The sequence below is a fragment of the Chrysemys picta genome, chromosome 5 (genome assembly GCF_011386835.1).
Source record: "Chrysemys picta bellii isolate R12L10 chromosome 5, ASM1138683v2, whole genome shotgun sequence".
NCBI lineage: Eukaryota > Metazoa > Chordata > Testudines > Emydidae > Chrysemys > Chrysemys picta.
The window spans coordinates 75,637,946-75,651,742 of NC_088795.1; the positions used below are offsets into that span (position 1 = coordinate 75,637,946).

At 38.3% G+C, this 13,797-nt stretch overlaps 1 protein-coding gene across 29 annotated transcripts in view; it reads right to left on the bottom strand.

Annotated features, from left to right (window-relative positions):
- Window positions 1-3,886: 3,886 nt before the first annotated feature.
- The window catches only part of GPM6A (glycoprotein M6A), a 335,818-nt gene continuing 325,907 nt past the window's right edge, over window positions 3,887-13,797 (bottom strand). For all 29 annotated transcript variants that reach the window (XM_008163109.4, XM_065596661.1, XM_065596665.1 and 26 more), the window contains one exon: window positions 3,887-6,035. In XM_008163109.4, the coding sequence (XP_008161331.1) occupies window positions 5,883-6,035 (153 nt within the window). In that variant the 3' untranslated portion in view covers window positions 3,887-5,882. The remainder of the gene's footprint in view (window positions 6,036-13,797) is intronic.

Below are 13,797 nucleotides of genomic sequence, written 5' to 3' on the forward strand. Positions count from 1 at the left end.
CTGTGGCTCACCAGCCCAGCCCAATAAATAGGTGGTGCTTATAAGAAGTGGGTGTGGCCAGGGCATGCACTGATTCATTAGATTGTCTAGTCAGCATCGGTTAGCACAGTTTCAGCTGAAATGAAAAACTGCCAATTTGGGGGGAAATGGCTGTGCAAACACTGCCTGTGCACCTCAGGATGAATTATGCACAAAGGAGGCGTGCAATCTGGGCTTCCCTGAGTCAGCTAAGGTGAATTGAAAAGGTGATGTCTTTTAAAAAGATTTTTAACTGTAAAGAAAGTATGCTAGTACATATTGTAATATACTAGTGCTGCGTACAGGATGTACTGTTGCAGAAATCCCCTGCTCCAAGACTTTACTGTAACTCTACCAGCTCAATCTTAACTAGTCACATTCAGTCACTCCTTTAATTAATGGATTTTCTCATGTAGTTAAAGGCATGTTCCTATTCCTTCATGACACATCAAAGCAAAATAATGAATGGCTGGTTTTATTATAGTACTAAAGCAATCTTTAAAATGTTCTGTTCTATGCAGACTTCAAAAATAATTCAGGTTTCAGAGTAGCAGCTGTGTTAGTCTGTATCCGCTTAAAGAACAGGAGTGCTTGTGGCACCTTAGAGACTAACAAATTTATTAGAGCATAAGCTTTCGTGGACTACAGCCCATGCATCCGAAGAAGTGGGCTGTAGTCCACGAAAGCTTATGCTCTAATAAATTTGTTAGTCTCTAAGGTGCCACAAGTACTCCTGTTCTTTTTTTAAAAAAAATTCAGTCCCTTTCTTGCCTGTTCTATGCTGTATATCAAGGATAGGCAACCTATGGCATGTGAGCTGATTTTCAGTGGCACTCACACTGCCCGGGTCCTGGCCACCGGTCCGGGGGCTCTGCATTTTAATTTAATTTTAAATGAAGCTCCTTAAACATTTTAAAACCCTTATTTACTTTACATACAACAATAGTTTAGTTATAAATTATAGACTTATAGAGAGAGACCTTCTAAAAATGTTAAAATGTATGACTGGCACACAAAACCTTAAATCAGAGTGAATAAATGAAGACTCGGCGCACCACTTCTGAAAGGTTGCCGACCCCTGCTGTATATGTTTCCCACAGCCCTTTCAAAGACACGTTATTACTTCCTGAAACTTTCTTATGGTGATCCTACTGGATCAGCATTTTCTAAGCATGTAAAATGTATTCAAAGTATAGCTCTGCTATACAAATATGTTATAGGTGTTAAAGCTTGTTCTTTGTACCGATTTACATTATGCAGCTCTTGTAAGTTATGCTGAAAAATTCTAGAGCTCTCTTTCCACCAGGATTTGTATCCTTTTCTTTTAGATCTTTGTAAATTTTACTTAAATATAAAAGTTTAAATAATTCATCTGAGTAGGTTACCATTTCATAATCCGTATATTGATGACAGGAGACCTGTGAGATGGTAGTGGAGGTTTTACAGGTATCTTTGTAACCATGCCATCAAATCCTCTTTTTTTATTATTTCAATCTCTGTAACATAAAAAGCTGATCATCGTTATTTGTTGGCCTTGGAAAACTTACCTTGTACATTCAAGTTCAGTATATTTAGTGATGAAATAATTCGAGGATACTATTAAAAAAATCTCTCTTTGATCTATGGAACTACTCCTTTTGAAAGCAGGTAACATTTTGCTAGATATGCTGTGTCACATTGCTAACCAGACAGAAACAAGTTTCAGAGCATAGCCCAGTTTGCTAAACTGCCTGCTCTTCTCGGAATATCAACTGACAATTAATATACTAGATTGTTTCATATAAAGCTATTAAAATGGATTATCAAGCTCTTGAGAGGCATGACTTTCACAGTTCAAGGCTAGGCAGAAGCAACCACTATGGAATCTATTTTTGGACACCTCATCTTAGGTTTTCAACTCTGTACTGGGGAAAGTCAAGAATAATCAAATATGCACTGACCTACAGTGTTATAAATTATGACTGACAGGGTGTGGGGCACCCTTTTTCCTCCCCTGACTTATGTTGCTGATGCTCAGCTGCATCTCATTTGCCATGCCTCCCATTTGCCATGATGTCAGCTAAGGCAATCATGATCATAGAAAGTACTATACACAAACACTGTGAACAACCGTTAAGTAAGTAATGAACACAAATATGAATGGATAGTTTTAATCAGTTGTCATTACTGATTTAGCATTATTTAAGCAATTATAAACTCATCTTTGACATATAGATTACTTCACAATCAGATAGGAAGTACACGCATGAGGATCATCGAAGTCTCAGACACTAGTCACTGTAATGTTTATTAGCACTGTAACGCCATTGCCCTCAGTACCAGGGGATCCTATGAGAGACTACCTAGTCTACTTCACTTGAGCTGATGGGAAAGACCTTCTGGTATCTGAATGAATGCGAGTTCTCAATAGTTACGCATATGCAGGACATATTAAGATGTAAGAACTGGAATGCCTGTGCTGCTCGTTTGACTCTGTAAAAATCTGTCTTTAGAATGTATTTTTATTCTTGGAACGGGACAGCTCATGTCTGATATTGAATCTGCTCTTAGAGATTTTGGGAGAGATTCATAGAACCCTGCACCTGAATCCTTCCTGCGCTGTCATACTTTGCTTACAGCATGAACAAGGCTCAGGCATCCCTGTCTCTCATGTTGTTTGCCAGACTGGCTACCTTGCTGTGTTTTTATACGTTAACTTTTTTACAAGGATAAGTTGTTGGCTTATCGCTCAACCCCTAACCTGGAGGGCTGTGGATTGCTTTCCATCTGGTTCCTACCCTTGGACCTGTCTGGGTTGGGCGGCCCTATAGGTATTAAATCTCCCACCAGTATAACTCTCAGGGTCAATGGAACATGCAAGGCTTCCCCACTTCATCACGAAGCAATCCTCAGGAAACACACAGAACACTAGACTGACTCCAAAATTCTGGAAAGACTCCCACATTGTGAACGCTGATTTTCATGTTTGAAGAAAAATCAGGCTTTTATTAACCAATCATCAAATATAGTATGATGCAGGGTGTGTGTGCATTGTAGGCATTTTTTGTTGTCTGAAATGATAGTTCCTTCCACTAGGAGTGTTGCTATTCTAGCTTTTGGAAAAGTATATTTGAATTTTTCCTCTCTGCCCAAATGTATTGTAAGTGATATCTGACATTCAGTACTGGAAATGACCAGGTATTCTGATATGGTGAACTGTGTATTTGTAGTTTGGGTGACATTTCTCAAATTCCCATGGTCTCACTTCTGCCTGTAAGGCAGACCTTCGTCTTGCAGGGCTGTGAATTGGGCCCTTTACCTACATGTGATTCAAGAACAATCCTCTGATGGCAGAGAGATGGGACTACATTACCTAACAAGTAGAGCTGGTTAACCATTTTTGGATTAATCATTTTTTCATTAAAAATGTTGATTTGTTAACACTTAAAATTTTAGCAAAACAGGGTTGGGAGAGTTGACAAATTTCTGGACTTCTAAAAACATAGAGAATGTTTTTTTAAATTGCCAAAACATTTCATTTTGACATTTTTTAAATAAAAAATTCCTGTTTTCTGGTTTTTCCTTTTGAAATGTAAGCTAATTAGTCTGAAAAAAGTTATAGAAAAAAGGCTGACATTCAAACGAAACTTTTTGAAATTATCAACGCATTCTGATTGACCTGCAGCAAAAAAACCTAGTTCCCAAATATTTTCACAATTTCACAATTTCAATTTTTCATCCCAATTCGAGAAGGGAAAAATGTTGAACTCTTAAAAATATTTGCAAGATGAGAAAATCATTTTGCAGCCAGCACTACTAACCACTCTCTTCCATCTCTAGATTCATACTGTACATACAAAAGAAAAAAAAACACATCAAGGACTACTAATAAGTACACAAAGTACACAAGTGTGTTTATTACATTTTTGCAAGCACTTTGTTCTACATTTCAAAAACGCCACCATCAAGCTGTTGGCACATTTATGTACAAAACAGATTAATTGTAATGCCTGCTACAAAGCATTCTTTGTGAAAATACAAACTCTAATACCAGAGAAAAGCCAAAAGCATCAACATCATTACATGAGTTTAAAAGACATAGTTTTAAAAATCGTCACAAACTGTTTAAGACACTAAACTGAAACACTACAATATAGAATCCAAAGGAGGTTCATAGTACTTTTTGCAGAACCGGTACTGCACATACCAGAAAACTGTTGACCTCGTAAGACAGCCTAAGTGTAAAAAAACAAAAACAAAGGAACAAAAACAAAAACAAAATCCAAAATCAATCAGCTGATACTACTTAATGCATAACCATGCCACAAATAACTATAGTATTACCTTCTACTTACTACAAGAATTGTTAAAAATTACTGATGATGCATGACTAGTAATAGTACAAAGAAGAGTTTTACTCAAGAACTTTTATTAGAAATGCACTTACACTGAGAGAGAATTCACAATGGTCCAATAAGTGCACAAAACTATCTAGGATTTTTAACACTGACAAAAATGTCTTGTCAGGATACATCACTTTAAAAGACAATTTACAGCATTCTTGTAGCGTTAGAAATAGGCAAAAAAAAAAAAAGCAAAAACAAACACCAAATTTGGTCCAATAATACTGATTTTTGTAGGGTTATTTTATACAGGTACTTCCTTCAAATTAATGACTTACCTTTCTGTTAACATTTTCTTACTCAAAATAAAGGTTCAGCTATATTTCTACACTTCCATACAATAAGCTCTGAAGGGGCCTTTTACCTCACTTTCACATAATGCAGGTAAACCAGTATGTGTAGGAAAGCTGCAAGCCAAGCTATTGCATTTATGGAAGCCTTCTTGAATATATCACATACAATATATGTATATAGTTCAGACAGGTGCAATCCATTAAATTTTTTAAAGCAGGTAAAAAACTTCTGACTTCTAAGGTTGCTGTATTTTTGATATATCACTTTCATAAATGTAGCTAAGCAGTAATTGCTCACATCAGCACATGAACAGCTCCAATTCAGCATAACCATTGTTGAATTACAAAGAGATCATTCTGCACAAACCTACGCATAGCTATATGATTTAGTTAACATTTGTCTATATACTGTAACTCTTTAAAGGTAACCGTGGTATAACATCCTTTAAACAGGCAAGAGGCCATGCATTATTAGCACCACGGTCTGCATGCTCACAATATAAACAGGAATACTCACCAATAAAACTTTGAAAGAGAATATTCTTTAAGAACATCAATAATAATACAATGTTAACAAAGATAAGAAGCACTTTTTTTTTTACCTACTATTACAAATTTAGAAATTGCACCTTTAATTGTTTAAAATGTTCTTAGGACCCACAATCAAGACGGCGACTAGGCCATCTGGCAAGACTTCCAAATATGAAGGAAACTCATCAGTGTGATTTCTCTAGATATTGTACATAATGTGCAATGGTCCCTTTGACGTATACCTGTAGTTAAAGTAGATACTGAAATTAAAACTAAAAAGTATAAAAAGCTATTTTTTTCAAAACCATATAAGAAACAATGCAAAAGGTGTTATGCATAACACATACAAAGTGATTAAAAAAATCAAACACATCTCCGTATTTGACAATAGTTAGTATCCTCGATCAAACAGAGCTAATTTGTTTAAGAGGATTCAGGAAAGGCTGTTTAGGAGCTTTGCAGTAGAGAATGGTCACACAAACTATTAACTAATTAGGAAACCAAGTGCTAGACAACCAAAAATTGTACCTGGGCGATTTACAAGTCACCCTAACTATCTTTTGTGAGAAGCACTTTCTTTTTTTTTTTTTTAATGGTTAGATGGCCTTTAGTTAAACAACAAAGCATTCAAATGTTAGAAAGTAAGACAAGGTTTCTCTTATGTGTATGCATTGAGCCGCTCTTTAGAGCGGGTAGAATGAATATCATGAAGCTCTTGCTCCTCCTTTGACTTAATATCCTCATACTTTTGCATTCTGCACGCATCTTTCACATAGGCCCAGTTAGCAGACAGAACCATGAGATAATGAACCTGTAAGAGAGGAGATAGGGAGTTAGTAACTAAATGCATAGAAACAGAATATATTCAAAGTATTGAATATTGAAAAATTAAGATCAAGATGTTTAGATGGGATCAAAATGCACTGAGCAGAGCAGGTTAGGGAGTGGAGTGCAAAATCGGTGTAAAGCTCACCTTTGAACTTCATTGATCCTGGGGCTATTCTGTGCATGGCATGTTCCCTCTGCACTGTGATAGAGCAGCCTACAGACTGCTCTAACTTACATTTGGCTGCAATGGCCATAAGGCCAAAAACATAGAGGAGGATCAGCATGGCACAGGGGTGTCCCAGGCATGCCCTCTTTCCCCTTTTTTGCTAGCGGCAAGGAGAGTGTGTGACAAAAGAGCCCCTCCATCAGCCGTACATCACTATTACAATCAGACTATGGATCTGGTTCAACATAAGGTGTAGGTGGTTTCTGATGCAGGAGAAACTGTGTAGTCTGAAGTAGATGCCCATATATCTGCTTGGCTCCAGGCTTCTTAGAAAGGCCAGAAATGCTTGAGGAACTGCCCTGACACATAGAACCTGGGAAACTAGTGGAGACATCTTTACAGAAGGCAAGGCGACAAAGCCATCCTGGATTCTCCCAGGGTTTCTGTCTTATCCTTTACCCTCTCCTACAAAGGCGGAAAAGGAAAGGCTCATCTATAAAGCAGACTTTCATGTTAACTATTATAATTAATTAGAATCAACTTCCGAACACACCCCCAATCTAATCCAATTGGGTTGGGGGCACGCTAAACAGGGCTTCGAACTCAGGGAACCTTGGTCTCTCCAAGAACAACAAATATAAATTGGTGATCCTGTACTAGGAACGTTCATTGACACTGGCTCCAGAAAGGTGGTCTTGATTCAAATGGACAATAACGTCTATGTGGAAGAAATGCTGCAGATGTGAGAGTGGGCTTTGTCCCACAAGTTCTGATTATCATTTAACTGGCATGGAAGGAGATCATGCACACAGTCAGTCTGAGTTGATCCATGCTAGGTATTCATGAATGGTCTCTGTATCAGGGAGTGTTGGAACAAAGAGGGAACCCTGGTGATGGATCTCTGCCACACAACTGAACAAGAAGCCTCATTCACCTCTGATAGTAAAACTCCTGGCAAAGCTCAGAAGAGACAAAGGTTTGGTAACCCTGATCACTCTATTACGGCCCAGGCAATTGGCTTTCAACTTTATTGATCTGGGATTGCAACTGACCAAAACTAATCCCATCAAATAGAGTCTTCCCTGGCACACAAGGCACATTGTTCTACCCTAATCTGGAACCTTATCCATGAAAGTTTGGCTCCTAACAGGGCAGAGTTCAATAGGTATTGAGTATGTGAGGAATGGGGGCTCAGGTCCTCCTGGCCATTTGACTACCATCTACCAGAAGGACTTGTGATTGGAAAAGGTACAAATCTTTCTCAGAGACATGGAGAAAGGCAACATAGAGAAAACAGGACATTTTTTTTTATCTACACATAAATGTTTGAACTTCTTTGCCAGTTTGAAACGAACTTGAAGACTAACTCCCTCCAATTTCATTTTGGCCTATCATGAGCTATTTAAAAGTAAACAAGTGTCTCTACAGCCCCATGTTAAGTAAAACATGTGTCTGACACACCGGAAGCCCCTCCTCCCCATTAAAAAAATCATAGTATCACAATCCTGACAAACCCAATGAAATTTCCTTTGGAGCTCAAGTTTATTAAAAAGAAAGTCATTTTCTAGTGGCAATGACTTAAGCTTGTAGAACTAAATAAAATTCTGGATCTAATGACTGATCCTCAAGATACTAAGTTTTAAAATAATAAAGTGATGGTTTATATTTATGCAAGATTCTGCTCCAACATGATTTTGGAGTTCCTTTTTAATGAGTCCATTACACTGCCAACATTCTTCCCATGACTACATGTCCATAGAATCGTAGGACTGAAAGGAACGTTGAGAGGTCATCTAGTCCATTCCCTTGCATTCATGGCAGAATTAAGTATTAGCTAGACCATCTCTGGCAGATGTTTGTCTAACCTGCTCTTAAAAATCTCCAACGATGGAGATTCCACAAACACCCATTCTTACTGTTAAAAGTTCCTTGGGGTTCTAGTTGGAGCACAGTGAAGCCATTAGGAAGTCTGAAGGGCCATGATCCATTTGCTGTGTGTGTAAAATTCTGACCACAGGCTCTGTCAGCAACTTTTCACATAGGCCAAAAGTCCAAAGCTTGGTTTGAGCTGGGGGCCTAGTTAACAATGAACAATATTGGCTAAGAGAAGCTGAATAAACAAGAGACAACCTTGCTTCTTACTAGATAAGCATAGTCAGCAGAACTCCAGATGGGGAGCGGTAATTAGTGCCCTTATCAGAAGTTACAGACATACCAAACTTTGGACGGGACCTCAAATGTCCACTCCTTAGTGCAGGAAGGAGATAGCAAATACCCTCCCTAGAGTTCCATACCAGCCTACAGTTCATGGAGAGGCCCAAACATGTCAGTATGAGATATGACATCCTCCCTTCCACAGATGCATCCCCCTTCCCCCCAGATGCCAATGTTAGCTTTTAGGAGTACAATGGGGCACCCTGAAAACAATTTCTATTACCATATACTTTTCAATGTCTTTTGTTTTAACCCACAGGAACATACCTGTTGGACAACCGGAAGAGCTACCTCATTGCCATGGACCCCCAAATCAGAATTCAACTTATATATTTTATATTTATACTCTTTATACATTGTTTGAGGAAAAACACCTCTGTCTCAACAGTATGTTGCATGTTAACCTGAACCCTGAGCGGAGCCATTATGTAATCTTTTAGACTATTGGCTTATTGTGCTTATCTTGTCTTGCTGCTAGAACCTATCCAGGGGCTCGGGACCTCCCACCCCATCACTTCCCTCCGCCCACAGATAACCTATATAATCTATTGTAATCAATTGCTTGGATGGGTCTCTGAGTCTAATAAGCAAAGTGACACTCCGCCAGCACTGTGTGTAAAAAACCCACGTGCTTGACTCTACACGGTGTCCATTTTGTTCCTTCAGATAGGGGCTCGTCCGGGATGCAAGCTTGTGAACTGATTGGGGAGCTGAGACTTACATCCAAATAGGAGAGTTTAATTTACCACCGCATTAAGCCAGGGATAGAAGTCTCTCATCCCCTTCAGATAAATTTTAAAAAGTGGGAACAAGATGTAAGTGCAAAGGAACCTAGACACGTGTAATCCAAGCATAGGGGTTAAATAGGGGTACCAATTGGGAGGATAGATGAGTGCAAGAGGGTTATGTACTGTTTAAACTAAGGGGTGTGTTACGGAGGACTTGGACAAACCCCAGCAAGTGATTGGCCGTGAGTTAAGCCCAGAACTGGCTGAGTACGCAAGCCGTAGGCAGTGCAAAGTGGTGGTCCAATTTCCTCATTGCACATAACATTGTAAGCCCATTTTGTTCCTTCAAAGTCCATGCAACTTTTTATTTCATTTGACACCAATATCCTAAGCAACACTGATACTAAGAAGGCCATGTCTCAATGGCCGTCTGATTGAATTTCACACTTCTACGACCTGGCTGGCCTAAAGCTAAAGGACCATGTCAAGGTTCATTCAATCTGAAACAGGGCAGCTTCCATTGCCTGCCTCAGGTATATTTCAGTTTCAGAATTATGCCAGGCAGCACATCGTCCTCATTCCATGCTCTTATGAAGCCCTATTCCTCTCATTTGGTCTTTAGGGAGATATTCTGATTCAGTCTTTCAGTATTTGTGTCCAAAGAAGGGGAGTTCAAACTCTTCTGCCCCCTAGAATTTAATTTGGATGTCCCTTATTTGAGTTAGCCAACATTTTGAAAATTTTCTTCTCCTCTGAATGCATCCTATGAGCTTCATATCATATAAGGCTGTTTTTTGGGAGCCAATCTACTCACCGCACACACCATTAAAAAAAAACAACAACACTTTTCTTTCTTATTGCTATTGGTCCTGTTGCAGCATTAATGTTTACACCTTCTTACAGCAATATCTCAAGCCACTTCCTCTCCAGAAGGAAGAATCCTGTTCAGCTTGCATCTTAAAACAAGAGGAATTATATATTTTTGTAATTCTGCTTCTCTGCAGATATAATACTGCAAGATTCTAACTTAACCATCACCCCTCAGAGTTGGGAGAAATATCAATTTGTGTTTTTATTTATATATGAACCTTTCGGTATTCTTTCTACTTCCTTCAGTAAATTTAATATTTATTGTTTATATTGTTATTTGTAGAGCCTTTGCTTCCTACTCATTCAGGTACTGACAGGAAAGTTCTAAGAACAGCAGTTTAAAAGTGCAGGATGGTGCCTAACTACAGATAAGTTAGGCACCAGTGGCTGTTTCTTACTCCTGTCTGCTACCACTGTTCTTAGGAGCCAAAAAACGTTTAGAGCATGAGAAGTCCTATCAGTCTAGTCCTTGAGTGGTGCAACCCAGAGTGAGAACCTTGCAAGAGAACAGATTATTTTTCTCTTTCCAGAAGACCTGTAATGTTAATTTTTATATGACATATCAATTAAAAATAGACAGGTACTATATAATAACTTGCCAACAGACCCATTCATTTTTCAAGCTGGAAAATGCATATGGATTAATGAGCATGTAATTAATTTGTAAACACAAGCAATTGTATCCTTAATATACAACTCTGAACTCAAAAGATAGGGTAAGCTAGTGAGAAGAAAAGGTCCAAGGGTGAAATGATTTTGCTCTTCAAAATAAGTTTACAGCAGAATGTGTTTCTTAAAAAAAGTATTTCCTTGACAAAAATTTAGATTCTTCTATATTTGAGCATTTGGGAATGGATGGAGTTAGCACTCGTGAACAACTCTTTTCTTTCGTAATAAGACTAACTCTGACAACTCTATAAAGACACTAAAACAAAAATCCCATTCCTGTTCAGGAAGGCTAGTGAGGAGGAAATAGATCTGCACACATGAAGTAATTTGGCGCTTGCAGATATCCCTATATTCAATGGTGTTAATATAATACAGTATATGACTGTTGTGACTATACACATTCTTAAAAAGTAATTAATTGTAACATTTAAGCTTCTCAGAAGTCCCTGGGATTATAGATGGAAAAAATTCTTAAATATAATTCTTAAATGACTGGTGATGAACACAAAAAACTTGATTGTTGTAGACAAATATCTATATTCTGGCTACAGCCAGACACTTGTATTAAATCTTTGAATTTTAAAATAGTTTTATCAATCTGCAGCTTTGCAAAGGACCGATGTTTGAATATCAACGATCTTGTTAAAAAGTCTCAATTCATTAATGGGAAAGATCTGTCATTGTTTCGCACAGGCAGGAAAACAGCCAAGGCAAAAGGGATGTGTTTTAACTAGACTGCATCTTTATTCAGTCATCTGGGAACTATCCCACAATAACTTTTACAGTGCAGATTATCTTTCTTTCTTGTTAGAGGGCTGCCATCAGCCCTTCATCCCTCCCTACAGGGTCTCAGTCTGGTGCTATCTCCACCCCACCACATATGAAGGTTAGTGCTAGGGGGAAAGGGATGTCTCCTTGCTGTACAGCACATTAGAAGCTCCAAGCAAGTTCCCCAGCTTCTTTAGGGGATTCCTTTCCCATAGTCTACTTCCAATTCCAGTTTGTCAGGGAACCAGACCCTATGGAACGAGTATGCGTGCTGGACAGCTGTCAAGTGCAACAATTTGAAATTAATCTCCTGTCCTATCCATTAGGTCACTGGGCTGCTGTGTGCCAATCTGGTTGAGAGGGGTGCTGCTTGTCCAATAGGCAGTGGTAGTCAGACCATAGGGGAAAAGATTTATATGGCCTCCCATCTGTTGCACAAAAACCAACAGTCTTCCTCAGAGCTCCTGCCTCCTCATCCTGCATCTTCATGATTTGGGAGAGGGAGGTTCTTTAACCTCCCTCTCCCAAACATGAAGATGTCATTCTGGTGAAGGAGGAAACCGTCCTTAAAGGGATCCATCCCTTTTTGTCCATGCAAGTCAAAACAATGAGCCCTACCTTTGAGGCTGAGTGTGTGCAGTTTGAAGGACTGTGCCTAAAAAATGATGTATCACAAATAGGGCTGTCAATTTATTGCAGTTAACGCACGTGATTAACTCAAAAATATTAACTGCAGTTAAAAAAAGTAATCGTGATTAATTGCACCGTTAAACAATAGAATACCAATAGAAATTTATTAAATATTTTGGATGTTTTTCTACATTTTCAAATATATTGATTTCAGTTACAACACAGAATACAAAATGTACAGTGCTTACTTTATATTATGATTTTTATTACAAATATTTGCACTATAAAAATGAAACAGAAGAAGTGGGCTGTAGTCCACGAAAGCTTATGCTCTAATAAATTTGTTAGTCTCTAAGGTGCCACAAGTACTCCTGTTCTTTTTGCGGATACAGACTAACACGGCTGCTACTCTGAAAGAAGAAATACTATTTTTCAGTTCACCTCATACAAGTACTGTAGTGCCATCTCTTTATTGTGAAAGTGTAACTTACAAATGTTGATTTGTTTTTTTACATAACTGAACTCAAAAACAAAACAATGTAAAGCTTTAGAGCCTACATGTCCATTCAGTCCTACTTCTTGTTCAGCCAATCACTAAGACAAACAAGTTTCTTTACATTTATGGGACATACTGCTGCCTGCTTCTTATTTATAATGTCACCTGAAAGTTAGAACAGGTGTTCACATGGCATTTTTATAGCTGGCGTTGCAAGGTATTTACATATTAGATATGCTAAACATTCATATACTCCTTCATGCTTCGGCCACCATTCCAGAGGACATCCTTCCATGCTGACGATGCTCGTTAAAAAATAATGCATTAATTAAATTTGTGACTGAACTCCTTGGGGGAGAATTGTATGTCTCCTGTTCTGTTTTACCCAGATTCTGCCATGTATTTCCTGTTATAGCAGTCTCGGATGATGACCCAGCACATGTTCGTTTTAAGAACACTTTCACAGCAGATTTGACAAAACGCAAAGAAGGTACCAATGTGAGATTTCTAAAAATAGATACAGCACTCAACCCAAGGTTTAAAAATCTGAAGTCCTTCCAAAATCTGAGAGGGACGAGGTGTGGAGAATGCTTTCAGATGTCTTAAAAAAGCAACACTCCAATGCAGATACTACAGAACCGAAACCATCACAAAGAAAACCAACCTTCTGCTCGTGGCATCTGACTCAGATGATGAAAATGAACATGCACTGGACCACCCTACTTTGGATCATTATCAAGCAGAACCCATCATCAGCATGGACACTCGTCTTCTGGAATGGTGGCTGAAGCATGAAGGGACATACGAATCTTTAGTGCATCTGGCACATAAATATCTTGCGATACCGGCTACAACAGTGCCATGCGAAATCCTGTTCTCACTTTCAGGTGACATTGTAAACAGGATGTGGGCAGCATTATCTCCTGCAAATTATAACCAACTTGTTTGTCTGACCGATTGGCTGAAGTAGGACTGAGTGGACTTGTAGGTTCTAAATTTTTACATTGTTTTATTTTTGAAGGCAGTTATTTTTTGTACATAATTCTACATTTGTAAGTTCAACTTTCATGATAAAGAGATTGCACTACAGTACTTGTATTAGGTTGTAATAAAAATAAATATAAAATGAGCACTGTACACTTTGTATTCTGTGTTGTAATTGAAATCAATATATTTGAAAATGTAGAAAACATCCAAAAATATT